Source organism: Xenopus tropicalis, chromosome 1 (assembly GCF_000004195.4).
Source record: "Xenopus tropicalis strain Nigerian chromosome 1, UCB_Xtro_10.0, whole genome shotgun sequence".
In the NCBI taxonomy this organism is placed as follows: Eukaryota; Metazoa; Chordata; class Amphibia; order Anura; family Pipidae; genus Xenopus; species Xenopus tropicalis.
The window spans coordinates 148596137-148609227 of record NC_030677.2 but is presented as its reverse complement, the minus strand read 5'-3'; the positions used below and the strand labels follow the sequence as shown (position 1 = coordinate 148609227).

The window sequence follows — 13091 nt, the reverse complement described above, 5'->3', positions numbered from 1 at the left end:
AAAAAATGCAGCAATGTCATGTTTCAGAAAATAGTGCTGTCTCGGGGTTAAATTGATTTACAAAAGCTTTCAAAAAGCCTGGTTAGATTTTGTGCTTACATGAAAGCAGTCTGGACTTAGACAGCGAAATATACCTACAAAAAATTAACTCCTGCTTAGTTGTAATATGTTACAATGAAAAATAGACAGAATATATGCATGTTGCGGAGATGAAACAAATGGATGTGAAAAATTGCTTTCTGTGTACATCTTGGGAAGGTGGTGTTGAATGGAGAGCAACAGCATCACAGTGACTTGAGTGCAAAGCCAAAGAAAACTGGTAGAGAGGTCATGTCAGGGCTACCCATATATTATGTATATGGATCAGTCAGTACATTCACAAGAGGCTATCCCTAAATCAGCATAGCACAATCAGCTGTTAAATACCAAAACCAGCCAATTGCAAAAAGGTGGAAAAGCAGTAAACCTGCTCCCCAGCCGTATACACCTGATCTAGAAGATACATATTTACTTAAAGGGATACTGACATTAAAAACTACTCATCAAAATATTAAGGAAGATTAAAAGTTCCCTATAGGTCATGTTGATTGTTTTTAACTGATAGGTTTGTTTTTGTAAGTAACTGTTGAAGTTCCTTAACCTGTTTTGCCAACCTGCCTTTTCCTTCTGAGCCTGTCAGTTATATCTTCTAATGCTAATGGAATACTGCTGCAAAAATATGGCTGCCCCCTCATAGAGGAACATGAGAGATCAGATAGGTAACGTAAAAGCATCAGGAATTAGTTCAATGGCAACATAAAAAAGCTTATGCAAAGACAATGTTATGATATATTTAAAAACAGTTTAATTTCAGGTGTCAGTATCTCTTTAAAGGTGTGCATAGAATACTACATAGCAAAATGCAAAATTTTATGCTTAATTGTGCTCCATTTTTTTTAACTTTTTTTACAGTTTCCCCCCCATAAAATATACATAATATAAAAACACTCTAAACTTTACAATAGTTACACCTTGACTTTAACTTTAGTTGGTCTTGCTGAGACCTCCATTTACTGCTTTGTCTCCCATTAGCAAGTCAGACACTGTGGGAACCTTTGCCTTAAGGAGATCTGACTTATGGCACATTGGACCCCCAAAACATAACACCTACATATGGGTAGTTTTATTTTTTTCTCTGTTGTGTAGGAAAGACTATACAGTACTATACAGTACACAAAATAAAATGCCTAGTCACTAGTATTTGCTGATATTCTGCAGAATATACTTGTCTGATAGCCAGCAGCTGTACATGACCTGTAGGGGGCCAACTCCACCCCTGAGAGTGATGCAGAAAACTGGAGATATAAATTTCACCTGACTTAATACACATTTGGGGTTTCCAGTAGTTTATTTTGTCCTTCACACTTTCTGCGCAGTCGTATATCCTCTTATTCCCCTTAGCTATTTCTCTTTCCTGCAAGCACCTAAGCTTTGTGTTTTAGAGAAGAAAAATGCTAAAACAGATTTCTCCTACGCTAAATCTTCTAAACTGCACAATTTTTCTCATTTTCATTGGTTTCTACTTGTGCTTGTCTTTTGCAGCACTTACCAGCTTGTGTTCTAATGCAGATTTGCTGGCTTAGATCCTGTATAATAGAATGAGGAATTATGTATATCTCTTTAGACAAAAGAAAGGTTCACAACCATTAAAACTGCAATTCTGCCTCACTTCAGCTCTTTGGAGCTGTGAAAGTAAAAAACATTTTTATCACAGCTTATAGCATTGTTGTAGCCAAAAGATAAATAAAAAGAGTTGAAATCCTCCACGAGTAAATTTAGTTATTTATATCCTGCTTTGTTTATGGTACCTTTCCCACAAAAGTCGGCACTTGTGTAATTGGTGATTATTCTGCTATGATTCAGTCAGAGATTTACATGTATTTCCTCATTTGCAACATTCCAGGATAGGAATAAGAATAAAATAAAACATATTTTTAATATACTGAATGAAAAATATTTCCTGGGCTGAATAATTTCAAGGATGTACCTTGGCCTGGAATAATGATGAGAGCTTGTAATAAAGATAGCCTTGCACTTTAATGCTTACCAATAAACATAAAATAGAGCCGGGGTAATATATACAGTATTAAAGCTGACTGCATATACTGGAAAACACATTTTAGGTGTTTTTAATGCATGGTGCATATTCACAGTCATAATATTCAAGTATTTTTGCTGTTATTTTAACCTGTAAGGTACCACCAAGCATTATTATTATTTCACCCTTATACATTTGCAGTTATTTTTTTCTCATACTCTCCTGCAGTATCAAAATGAACATGTAAATGCCCCGTTTATGCACTTGGCCTACAGTATGTTGAGCATAATTCTTAAGGGCCATCCAGAGTAGTATATAATAGCATTGGGGCTGTTTTAAAGTCTTAGTGGGCACCCATAATCCTGGCGCACACAGCATGTGAAAAAAAAAATTAACCATTCCCACCTTGGCTGCATCCCTAAATGCCAAACACATTTTACCAAAACATAACCCAGATGTCTGGAGACATCTTGGGGGCAAAGTTTTTACAAGAGGATATACCACTGGCAGTAGAAGTGTAAGAAAGGTGGTCATTTTGCAGTGATTAGACAGGGAAAGAAGCTGTTTTGAGGAAGAGTTAGGGCTGAAGAGGCTAGACCTGAAGTATCAGTTGTGTCCTGACCCATGGTGAATCCCATGTGATAATAAGTGATAAAGCAAAATTCTGTTTGCTTTGCTGTTTCTTCAATATTTTTGTACATGCAGATGGGTCAACATAGATGCAGAAGTACAAAGGAAGGAGGCAAAGGAACTGCATGATGTGTAAAACCTTCCGAAAACAAATGGTATTTATGCCTCATTCTACATACATAGCACTGCCTTTAAACCAAAACTAAGAATTTTTAACTCACAATATAAATTATGGACAGAGACATGAAAAACAACTCCTTAATGTCCCTGTGGCCAACTGTTTATAGTAAAAGTGACATTCTCATTGATCAAAATATCACTGAAATCTGTTCACAGATTAGAACTGAGCAAATCTTCTTCTATCCTCTGGGAAACTACACTGGACAATAAATGAAGGTAGAATAAAAATCATAAACATTTTATTGGATGTTTATAATTTGCATATAGTCATTTAAATGTTTTTGACATCAAAGGATTTAAAGAATGTATTGCAAGAGAGTGTTTCAATAGTTTTTTATTTAATAATTTATTGCTTAATCATTTTTTTAGCTTTCCTAATAACATCAAATACCCTCATTTTATTGGATAGGAGACGTAGTAAACCAGTGCTGCCTCCACATGATAGATACAACAAAATCAGAGACCAAGTTGGTATTAATTACAAAGGGAGACTAGCTAATGATTTGCAGTGGCTTGATGCAGTTAACATAGATATAATTTGAAAGAAAAAGGTTTAATTCATTTCTATGTTTAGAGGATCTTGTATTTCTCAAAAGTTTCAAAATGACTGTCTAAAGATGACAGGCACACTACTATTTTATGGACTGGAGATTTGTATCTATTATATCTGCCCACTGCATATTGTGCAAACGTTTAGTCATCTCTCAAGTTCTCTGGGGGACTTTCTGGGGTCCTACATTTAAATCTTTACCTGTGAGCAGTGAATATACTGGAACCTTAAAGTACTCACAATTGAATATCAAGGAATATTCTTCTGTCATCTCCAACGTGTATTCTCCATATACAGTCTTCTCCCTCTGTGTATAGATCGGGCCAGTTTGGAGACAAAATGACTCCGGCAGGTGTTGATAGCTCACCACCACACATGGCTAGAATAATAAAAATGTACACATAATGAGACTATATATAGATAAGGTCACACAAAGCATTTGTAAAAGACTGAAATAATTGTTGTCTTTTGTGTATTGCGTGGGGCCTACAAAGGGGAAACAGAAAGGAAGAAACAGAACTGTGGCAGTGAAAAACAGGGTGTACATGTAAGCATTACATGACACACCACAGTGCACCATTGCTAAACCTGTAGCAGCATTTATTTCAATGAAGAAAGATGCGATAATGATCTATTTAAATGGAGTAATATGTTGGGGCATGGTCATCCATCCAGGGTAAATGTTTACTAGAAAAAATAAAATTAGCAAAAACAATGATTTATTAAATAGTTCCTTTTTTTAAGTCAGCAAAGGGGGGGTGCAACCAATCAACTAGAAAACTCAAGCTTAAAAAATAATAATAATAATAATTGTTGTTTAAAAAGAATCAACCCATAAAAAAGAATCTACACAACCAAATGATTTGCAATCAAAACCTCTAAATTTGACCTACGTCAATGCCTCTGAAAAGCTCTGTGCAAGAAAACCTACAGCCCTTGGGAAGATATAAATGATATATAAATGAATACTATGCAATTAAAAACATTCTCTCTTTGTATTTCAGTCACCTTGATTGCAAAGGGCAAGAGAGAAACATGTAAAATTTATCTTTTATAGCCTGGCTTCTCCCCTGACATTTTTTAAAATCATAAACATCTGGCCATTGAAATTTGACAAACCAGATGGAAGAGGAGTTTAAGACTTCTAAAATCTGAAAAAAGAAAATGGCCAAGAGAAAAAAGTTAACTGTTATTTTAAAGAAATATATAACAACACATATGATAATAGTACACATAAATTAACACCTAATAACATGTACAACATATTTGTACACTGCAGAGCCCTAGGTAATGCAAGATACTGGGGAGCCTATGGCAGGGGTTAAGTACAGGACTTACCAGTGCTACTAGATTGTACTAGATTGTTTGAATCAGTTTCTACAATGAAGCACAAAGATTTGCCCATTATTCTTTATGCAGTGCTGTCTACATTTGGCTGCACTGTAGTATATATAGACTGGACAATATTTGGGCCCTAATATGGAAGCTATGGAACCCTGTTATTACCACCTACTCATTAAGAAGATGGCTTCCCAATACCTGAAGGAGCTTTGCTCTGCAGTTTGCATTTTATTTTTTATCCAGTGCAACAATACCATTTTGTGGCGAAAATTTTGACGCAAAGTACGAAAAGGTCATGAAAGCGACAAAAAAGTCGCGATATGTATGAAATTGTCACCAAAAACGCGTTGTTTATGAAAAATACTAATTTGGACGCATTCGGACGCATTTGGAGCGTTTGTGCATTAATAAATCTCCCCCTAAGTTGCCCAGGAGCAGTAACCCATAGCAACTAATCAGCAAAAAAGCATTTTCTGGTCACCTATTTAAAACCAAACATCTAATTGGTTGCTACTGGTTACTGCTCCTGGGCAAACTCAGTGGCCTTTATTACATGGGAGTTAGTTTCTGGGCTTTCTGCTGACAACACAATAACAATTACTGTATGTTAAAGTCAGTCCCATGTAGCAAAAAGTACACAACAAAAAGAGTGACAACAAAATAAAAGCAAAGACAGAATAAATACAGTATACTGAAACTGTGAAAAAAATCAAGAGACATCTTTGCCAATTAATATTTTATGCCAATGTTTCTGTTGAGAACATTTCTATAAACCAGCTTTTCAAGTATATAAAAAAGTAAACAGAACTCTATGCTTAAAGTGTATAATTGGCAAAACATACTTTAGCTTTGCTTAATGAAGAGTATTTTTGTACTTATTCTTACGCTCAATTGATATATGTAACCACTTTTGATTTTGTTGCATTACGTTTTAGGCCACTATTTAATGTCACTGAGCACAAAGGAAAATGGTACTTTGATAGGCTTATAAACTTCATATACTGTACCTCTGCAAACTGGTTCTGTGTCATTCCAGTAGGGATCTTTCATGTTGATACACTCTATGATAGCTGGCCCTTGCTCCAGAGAATGACCAGGGTCGCAAGTAAACTCAATCACTGTTCCCATGCTGTATGTAGGGTCTGTTGTTGTAAAGTTACCATTCTGGATGTAAGGTTCATAACAATGCCCCCTTTCAAAAGCTGAAAACATATTGAAAGAAGAACTATTAATGACTGGAAATTAATATGGGTTTTCACTCAAGCTTTTAGGAAGGCTCTCTGGTTTGCCTACTTGGCTCTTGTCCCCTAGCAGCCATTTAGTTTTGTTTATATTGCCAATGGATCTCTAGCATCAATCCTTAGGTATTTTTTCTTGATGGCTCATCACTAACCACCTGTGATAAAATAAAAATCTTATCACAGAGGGTAAAATTAGTTGACAAACCATTAACACAGCTTATCTAAGCTTATCTCTGCTGCCTATATCAAAATATATAGGATTAGGGCTTTGGCACACGGGGAGATCAGTCGCCCGCGACAAATCGTGAGTCTTTTTCGGCGATTTCGGGAAATCGCGCCGCCGTGTGTGCCATCCCACCAGCGACTTACATGGTCGCCGGTGTTATGGCGGGTCATGACAACTCGGGGAGATTAGTCGCCCGCGAACATGGAGTTTTGTCGCGGGCGACTAATTTCCCTGTGTGCCAGAGCCCTTATAGTTAAACACATTGACTAAATGCAGAGAAAAAGGAAACATGTTTAAAAATGTTAACGTATTTGATTAAAATGGAGTCTATGGGAGATAGCCTTTCTGCAATTTGACGCTTTTTGGATAATGGGTTTTGGAATAACAGATCCCATACCTGTACACAGATGCTAAAAGAATTACTTATTAGTCTATTTTCAGGTGTTTATTACTTCTTAATTAAATAATTAAATTGGGTAGATCTTGTAGCAAGTAATTGTGCTATATTCTAAAACTTAAAACATGATATTTTTTATTATTCTCAAAAGGAGCAATTTAGACAAAATTGTAAACTGCGCATGTAGTAGGTCAACTGAGGTCCAGAACCGAAAAGTATTAAGTGAAATTTAAAAGAACAGATATATGGAGAAAGTACTGTAACAGTTATAAAGCAAAGGATTGTAATTATAATCCTGAATAATAAAGATACACTCTAGATAATTCTGTTATATTACACCTTGAAAAGGCAGGTATCTCCTGGGCACCGTTTCAGCAAAAACATATTATGGAGATCAGAGATCAGCAACTAAATTATAGAAAGGAAAAGAACATTTCAGGTTAAAGTAGTTCTAAAGGGAATATAGAAGTTTTGGTACAGTTATGAGATAACTAAGTACAGATATCCAAAGCCGAGAGCTCATTAGGAATAAGAAATGAAATAATAAACAAAAACCTTAATTAAAGAATGCTCTTTGTTACAGGCAGAGATATGGAATGTGAATTGGTTTGGAAGGATGGATTGTGTTGATGTATACACTAGCATAATTACATTAAAATGTGGTAACTATTCAGATAATCAGCCTAGCTCAGTACTCATTTTAAATATAGATTTGTGATCTAAGCCTGATTGCAATCAAGGAGTGCGTGAGCCTTAGTTCAAAATAGCATTATCTGAAAGTTTTATTTTCCAACAGTAACAGTAGAAATTTTAATAATGTACAAACTATTTTACACAGCTCAATAAATAGGTCTCTAACTTCTCTTTATAGGGATATAGTTTACAGATTATTTCATACCAGTAACATACTTTAAGATATGCCTTAACAAAGAGCACGGCCATGTTATACATATAAGCTATTGTCATATTATGCAAAAGATATGTTTTGGTCAGGCTCTGCTACTAAATAAAAATAAAGGTGGCCATACATGGGCTGATAAGTTGGATGAGTTGGAAGCTTATCGGCCGTGTATAGGGCCCAGAGATGGGGCTACCCAACTGATATCTGGAATATTGGGCAGATTTAAATACCCCACATCTCCTCAGTCATGTAGTCCTCACCCCTATGGCCTACATTCAAAACAGTCAAGACAATCATATCAGTTCAGTATCTCCCACCTCTTTATCTGAGAAAGATTGGCTTATTTGGTGACCTCACTGCTTTTTACCATAACCAATGCATTGCGTGCAGTAGAGGAAGGAGGCTGAGGATGTACAGAAAGTGTTGATAGTATTTGGGCTCAGATGTTTGTATTTCTCAGGTCCAAACATGTAGAATGAATCTGATATTATTTTCAAGAACCAAGGAGAAAACATGGCCTCTTACAACTGTCTGTACATGAAACAAACTGTGTCCCAAAGGGGCAGAAAATGGTAACAACATTCATACTATGGCTGTTAACTTGATTGTAGTTAATATAATGTAGGGTACATGCAAACAGTAGTGCTTGGTAGAAGTTAGGAGCAAGCCTTAAACATAAAACAGCTTCTGAGCTGTAATAATTTGAATCCTTTAGGGATTACATGTAACTGTGGAATAACTTTCCATATATCATTTTTCAAATAATCTGAAAGTTTTAATTTTTCAATACTAGATATATATTTTTCTGTTTATATATGTAACTTAAAGCTTTGATATTCCCTGTAATGTAAAACCAATAGTAGCACTATTCAGTCTTACCAAATATTCATAAACATCAGGTTACTTTTGCTAAGAAGGTTAAGTATCCACAGGATTGCTGGAGGATTTTATCCAGACACCGATAACCCCAGTGTGAGAAAAAAAATAGCTGAAGTTCAGAATATCTAGCTCTCCCTATGACATGATCTACTGTATACAGACTGAGATGGAAAGCCAGATTGAATTCTTTATAATTGCTTAGCTTTTTACTGGGACAGAGTTTTATACACCCCATCTGCGGATCTGAAGTGTGCCAAGAAATGCATCCAACTATCAGTATAATTAATCTACTGGGGCCAAGGGGCTGCTAAATATATCACATGCTAACTTTTGTTTTGAATTTTGTACTTGTGGGTTGAGTCTGCACTGGGCAAGAAGGGCTTAGAACTGCACATTATTATTCATGAGTTTTTAATGCTCTTTATAAGCAGTGTGCTTGTTTCTGAGGTTTATACCCTTGGCAGTACTAAATTTTCTAAAATATCTTCAAAGCTAGGTATTTTCATGTGTAATTTCTTAGCAGTTAAAAAACTAAAGCAGTTAACCTGTTTCTATTCTCCTTGGGTTGGATTTTTGTCCTCAAAATTCTGTTTATCAAATTGCATAACCTCTACACAGACAATGGGTCGCCTGTACATGGTCCCTTCAGTTAATGCAGCAGGTCATTTTTCTAGTCTAGCTGATTATGACTGGGCCACAGGACCAGGGAGCGGCAACCCCTTTGATAAGTTTCCTTGCTGGAAAGCACTTCTCGCATCCCTGAAGAAGCACATACAGTACTTATAGACTGGGCCTCAGATGAAGGAACACAAGTATATACTTATAATACTCCCATATTAGTAGCCATAGCAGCCCAAACAGCCTAAGATGGGGACACTGTAGATTATAAAGTATAATGTACCCCTTATTTTCTAATAACCTTTTAAATTACAGCAGGGGCACATTGTCCTCCATATGCAGTGCATGTGATTTGAATTTATTCTCATAAACAGCTTTTGCCTAGCCACTTTTATGCCCAAACAGTAAATAGCTAAATGTTGGACATTATATTACCTTTTAAAAAATAAATAAAGGCCCAGCTTAAAGCTATTTTTAGCTCAATATTCTCTAAAGAGATGTGTCTACATTGAAAGTACCCCATAACACTTTATCTTTCTACTCACCAGCCCTATAAAAATATTTTACCTAATGATAAAATAGGCAGTCAACAGGACTTCATATAACTGGTATGTTAACATATAGCAGGTTCCAGCTCTAAGTCTCCTACTGCAATACAGGAATTTAGATGTTCCAATTTACCTTCAAAGCGAACATTGAACCCAGGTGCATTTTTTGACTCATCTGTGGAGAATTCAATTCTTATACATGATCCTTCACTGATCAAACCTTCAAATGGCACTGTCTCTGTTTTGGCAGAATCAAAGAGGATCTTTCCATTGCTGTAAACAGCTAGCCTTCAGGGAAAAGGAGAAGGGAAAAGTGTTAGCTTCTGTGGTGCCATTAACATTTACAGAAACGGCCTCCATTTCTTATTTTTAATGTTTTCCTCAATATTGAAGGGCAAATATTGCTCTCTACAAATTCTTATATAGATTAAGCAATTTAGCACACGGAAATGTGAATTCACTGGGGGGTGCCAGCCCAGGGAATAATGTAATGGAATGCTGCCCGCTTGGCAGACCTAGACTCGGAATTTACAGTAAATAAATAAAATGTTTGAGGTTTACAGTGCATGCATGAGTCTAAGGGGCAGATTTATGAAAAGTTGGATTGTTTTTTTACTCGATTTTTAGAAAAATGTGGCAAAAAAAGCAGGAATTTTCTAAAACTTCATATAGTTGGAATTTATTTTAGAAAAAAATGCAAAAAGTCAGAAAAACTCAGCAAGTAAAAGTTGAAGTTGTATAGAAGTGGGAATATTGTCAAAGAACTTTATTTATTTTTTCCAGTTTACTTAAACAGTAAAAACAAGCCTCCTTTAAAATGTATGTGATGCTCACCAGCATAAGAATTTTTTACCATGGGAAAAAAATGCAAATTTATCTAATTCTATTTTTTTCTTACATAAAGTCATGTTTGAGAAAAATCAGTGAAAATTTGCTTAAGTTTTGCCTCAATTTTTTTTCCCATATGCACTAGGAATCTCTGGGAAAGATACCTACAGACCTGTATATATTTCACATCATTTTGGATACAATTTATACCATTCCCTTAACTCACAGATAAAATCTTGCTTCTTAAGGCATACCTCCCAACATTTTGAAAACGGATATTGGGACAAAAATAAATTCTGCACACAGCGCAGCGATTTTTGACCACGCCCATTTTTTTTACAACCACACCCCCTAAATACCACTCCCATTTGACTAAATTTGGCAGGTTATTTAAAGTTTGAACACATTGCTGGTGTTTTTGGGGTCCTGTTTTATGTGTTATTACATTTTGCTGAAAAGGTGAAATTGCCCTTTAAGCTGCAAGTCTCAGTTCCCCCAAGAGACCTGTTTAACTTATTAGTTACAATTGTATCTTTTTTACCTTTCTGGGCTCTCTGCCAAAAGTCCACATACTTAATTAAAAGTGAGAAACACTGTTTCTAAGTGCATTGACGCTTGTTAAGATTTCTGGGCTCTCTGCCAAAAGCTACTTTTTAATCAAGTTTGTATCTTTTTTAGTGTTCAGTGCAGGAGATCAAAGGGAAAAGAGCGATTTTTCAGTAGCAATCTGGGACTGCGGGTTGAGCTGTCAAAAGAGGGACTGTCCCGCAAAAATCGGGACAGTTGGGAGGTATGTCTTCAGGTTGCAAGCAATACCTGTTGACAAGCAAATATGTTCAGGGCTTCATTTACCTAGCATTCGCTTGGTTCATTTTGCCTTTTCCCAATTTAGGACCACATTTTTTAGTAAGTACAATAATCATATGTATATTTTTTCTTTTTTTTTTTTGCCTACCTAATTCTCACCTGTCTTTGTGGCTCAGGATAAGCTTCTCGAAGTGCAGATGCAGTTTTTGCCCTGAGAAGGCATCAATCGTCCAAGCACAGAAGAGGTTGTTGCTATAGTTACTGGGGTAATTTGGTGAAAGCACTCTTCCAACGGTAGCATTTTGTACTCTACCTCCACAAGGTGCTGCAGACAAAAATAGTTCAGCATACAGTGGTGTCAGCTCTCAATTCTAGAATTTTCACTAATGATTATTTAATAGAAAGATAACTTATATACAGAGAAAGCCACTTTACTTTGTGTGTTTACCAAAGAATAACTAAACTTATTTAGCTCACATCCCATTTAATACAGAAAATTGCATCACAGCCTCCAATCTGTGGAGCCCTGGCTTCCGAACCACACAACAGAGAAACTTATCACTGTAATTTGTTTCTTCAAAAAGTATTAAAAAATGCCATTTTATATGCTGAAATCCAGCTGAAAAACTTCTGTCTGCATCATTTGGAATCCTGAAGGGGGGGAGGAGGGCCTAAAACATTGATGTTATATATTGTAACAACTTCTCCACAGACAACATGCATGGACTACATAACCCACAATGCATTGCACTGTGATATGCCTTTCATTATTGACATCTTGTGTGCAGGGAATTGTGGGATTTGGAGAATTCAGGCTGAAGGCAGGCTGAGGACAGTCGAATACTGTTAAATTTGTTTTGAATATCAAAGTAGTCAGCCAGATCAGCAGGAGAATAGGGGGCTGAGCTAAGGTAACTGTTCCAAAGCATGTTATTACATAAAAATCATAAAAAGAAAGCATATTTTTAATTGGTTTATGCTGCAAAGTTGCTTGAAATTCTGTTTACTTTTTAAAAAGTTGTATTACATGACTTCAGATAACACAGTTTCTTCCATTTATCTTGAGTCATGGCACACAAATCCAAGCTTCATTTATATAACAAATTAAGGGATTGAGGGAAACTGACCACACCCAGTAAGGTACTGCAAGCCAATATCAGACAGATGGACAAGTTGATCCACATAATGCAATAATCTGTACCCTCAAGAATTGTCAAGTTTGCAGAAAGTTTTCCATACTCACAACGAATTCAGTACATGCTTACAACAACCCACTGTGCGACACACCCAATATGCACACAATTTTTGCACTCTCCCATGGAACGAGGTTGACCTACCAATGCAGACTGGTTCTTTGTCGCTCCAGCGTGGTTTAGATGCATTTAGGCAAGTAAGATTTTTAGAGCCCTGCAGTTCATATCCCATATTACAATGGAAATCAGCTTTTCCACCAGCATGAAGATCCATTACAGTCACATCTCCGTAATCAGGCCTTCGGGGAAAGCTGCAGCTCAGCATGAAAACTAGCGAAAGGAAAAGCAGTTTATTGGAACTGGAATGACTGTGACAACATAATTTGGCAGCTTTAAGATTTAGGCTTAGCACACCAGGGAGCAAAGGATGTATAAGCAAATAACATTTCAAGTTTCCATAGATCCATGATGTGCCTGAAGAAACACAACACTTATAAGGTTTATTGCTGCACAACTCTATAAAGAGGTTTATGAGATCAATGGACAATATCTTGCAATGAAGTTGACTTCCTCAGGGTGAATGCAAGCAAAAGCAAGAAAAAAATGTATTGGCCTGTGACATTTAAAAGGCTTTTTGTAAACGTAATTCTGTCATTTACTGAATTTTCTGAAAAT

The 13091-nt window shown here is 36.2% G+C and overlaps 1 protein-coding gene across 2 annotated transcripts in view; it reads right to left on the bottom strand.

Moving 5' to 3' along the window:
- The window catches only part of sez6l (seizure related 6 homolog-like), a 162674-nt gene that overhangs the window by 29811 nt on the left and 119772 nt on the right, over positions 1–13091 (bottom strand). For both annotated transcript variants that reach the window (XM_002932087.3, XM_031891968.1), the window contains 5 exons: positions 12561–12746; positions 11383–11548; positions 9722–9876; positions 5786–5980; positions 3678–3816 (listed from right to left, as the gene is read on the bottom strand). In XM_002932087.3, coding sequence (XP_002932133.3) covers positions 3678–3816; positions 5786–5980; positions 9722–9876; positions 11383–11548; positions 12561–12746 — 841 coding nt within the window. The remainder of the gene's footprint in view (positions 1–3677; positions 3817–5785; positions 5981–9721; positions 9877–11382; positions 11549–12560; positions 12747–13091) is intronic.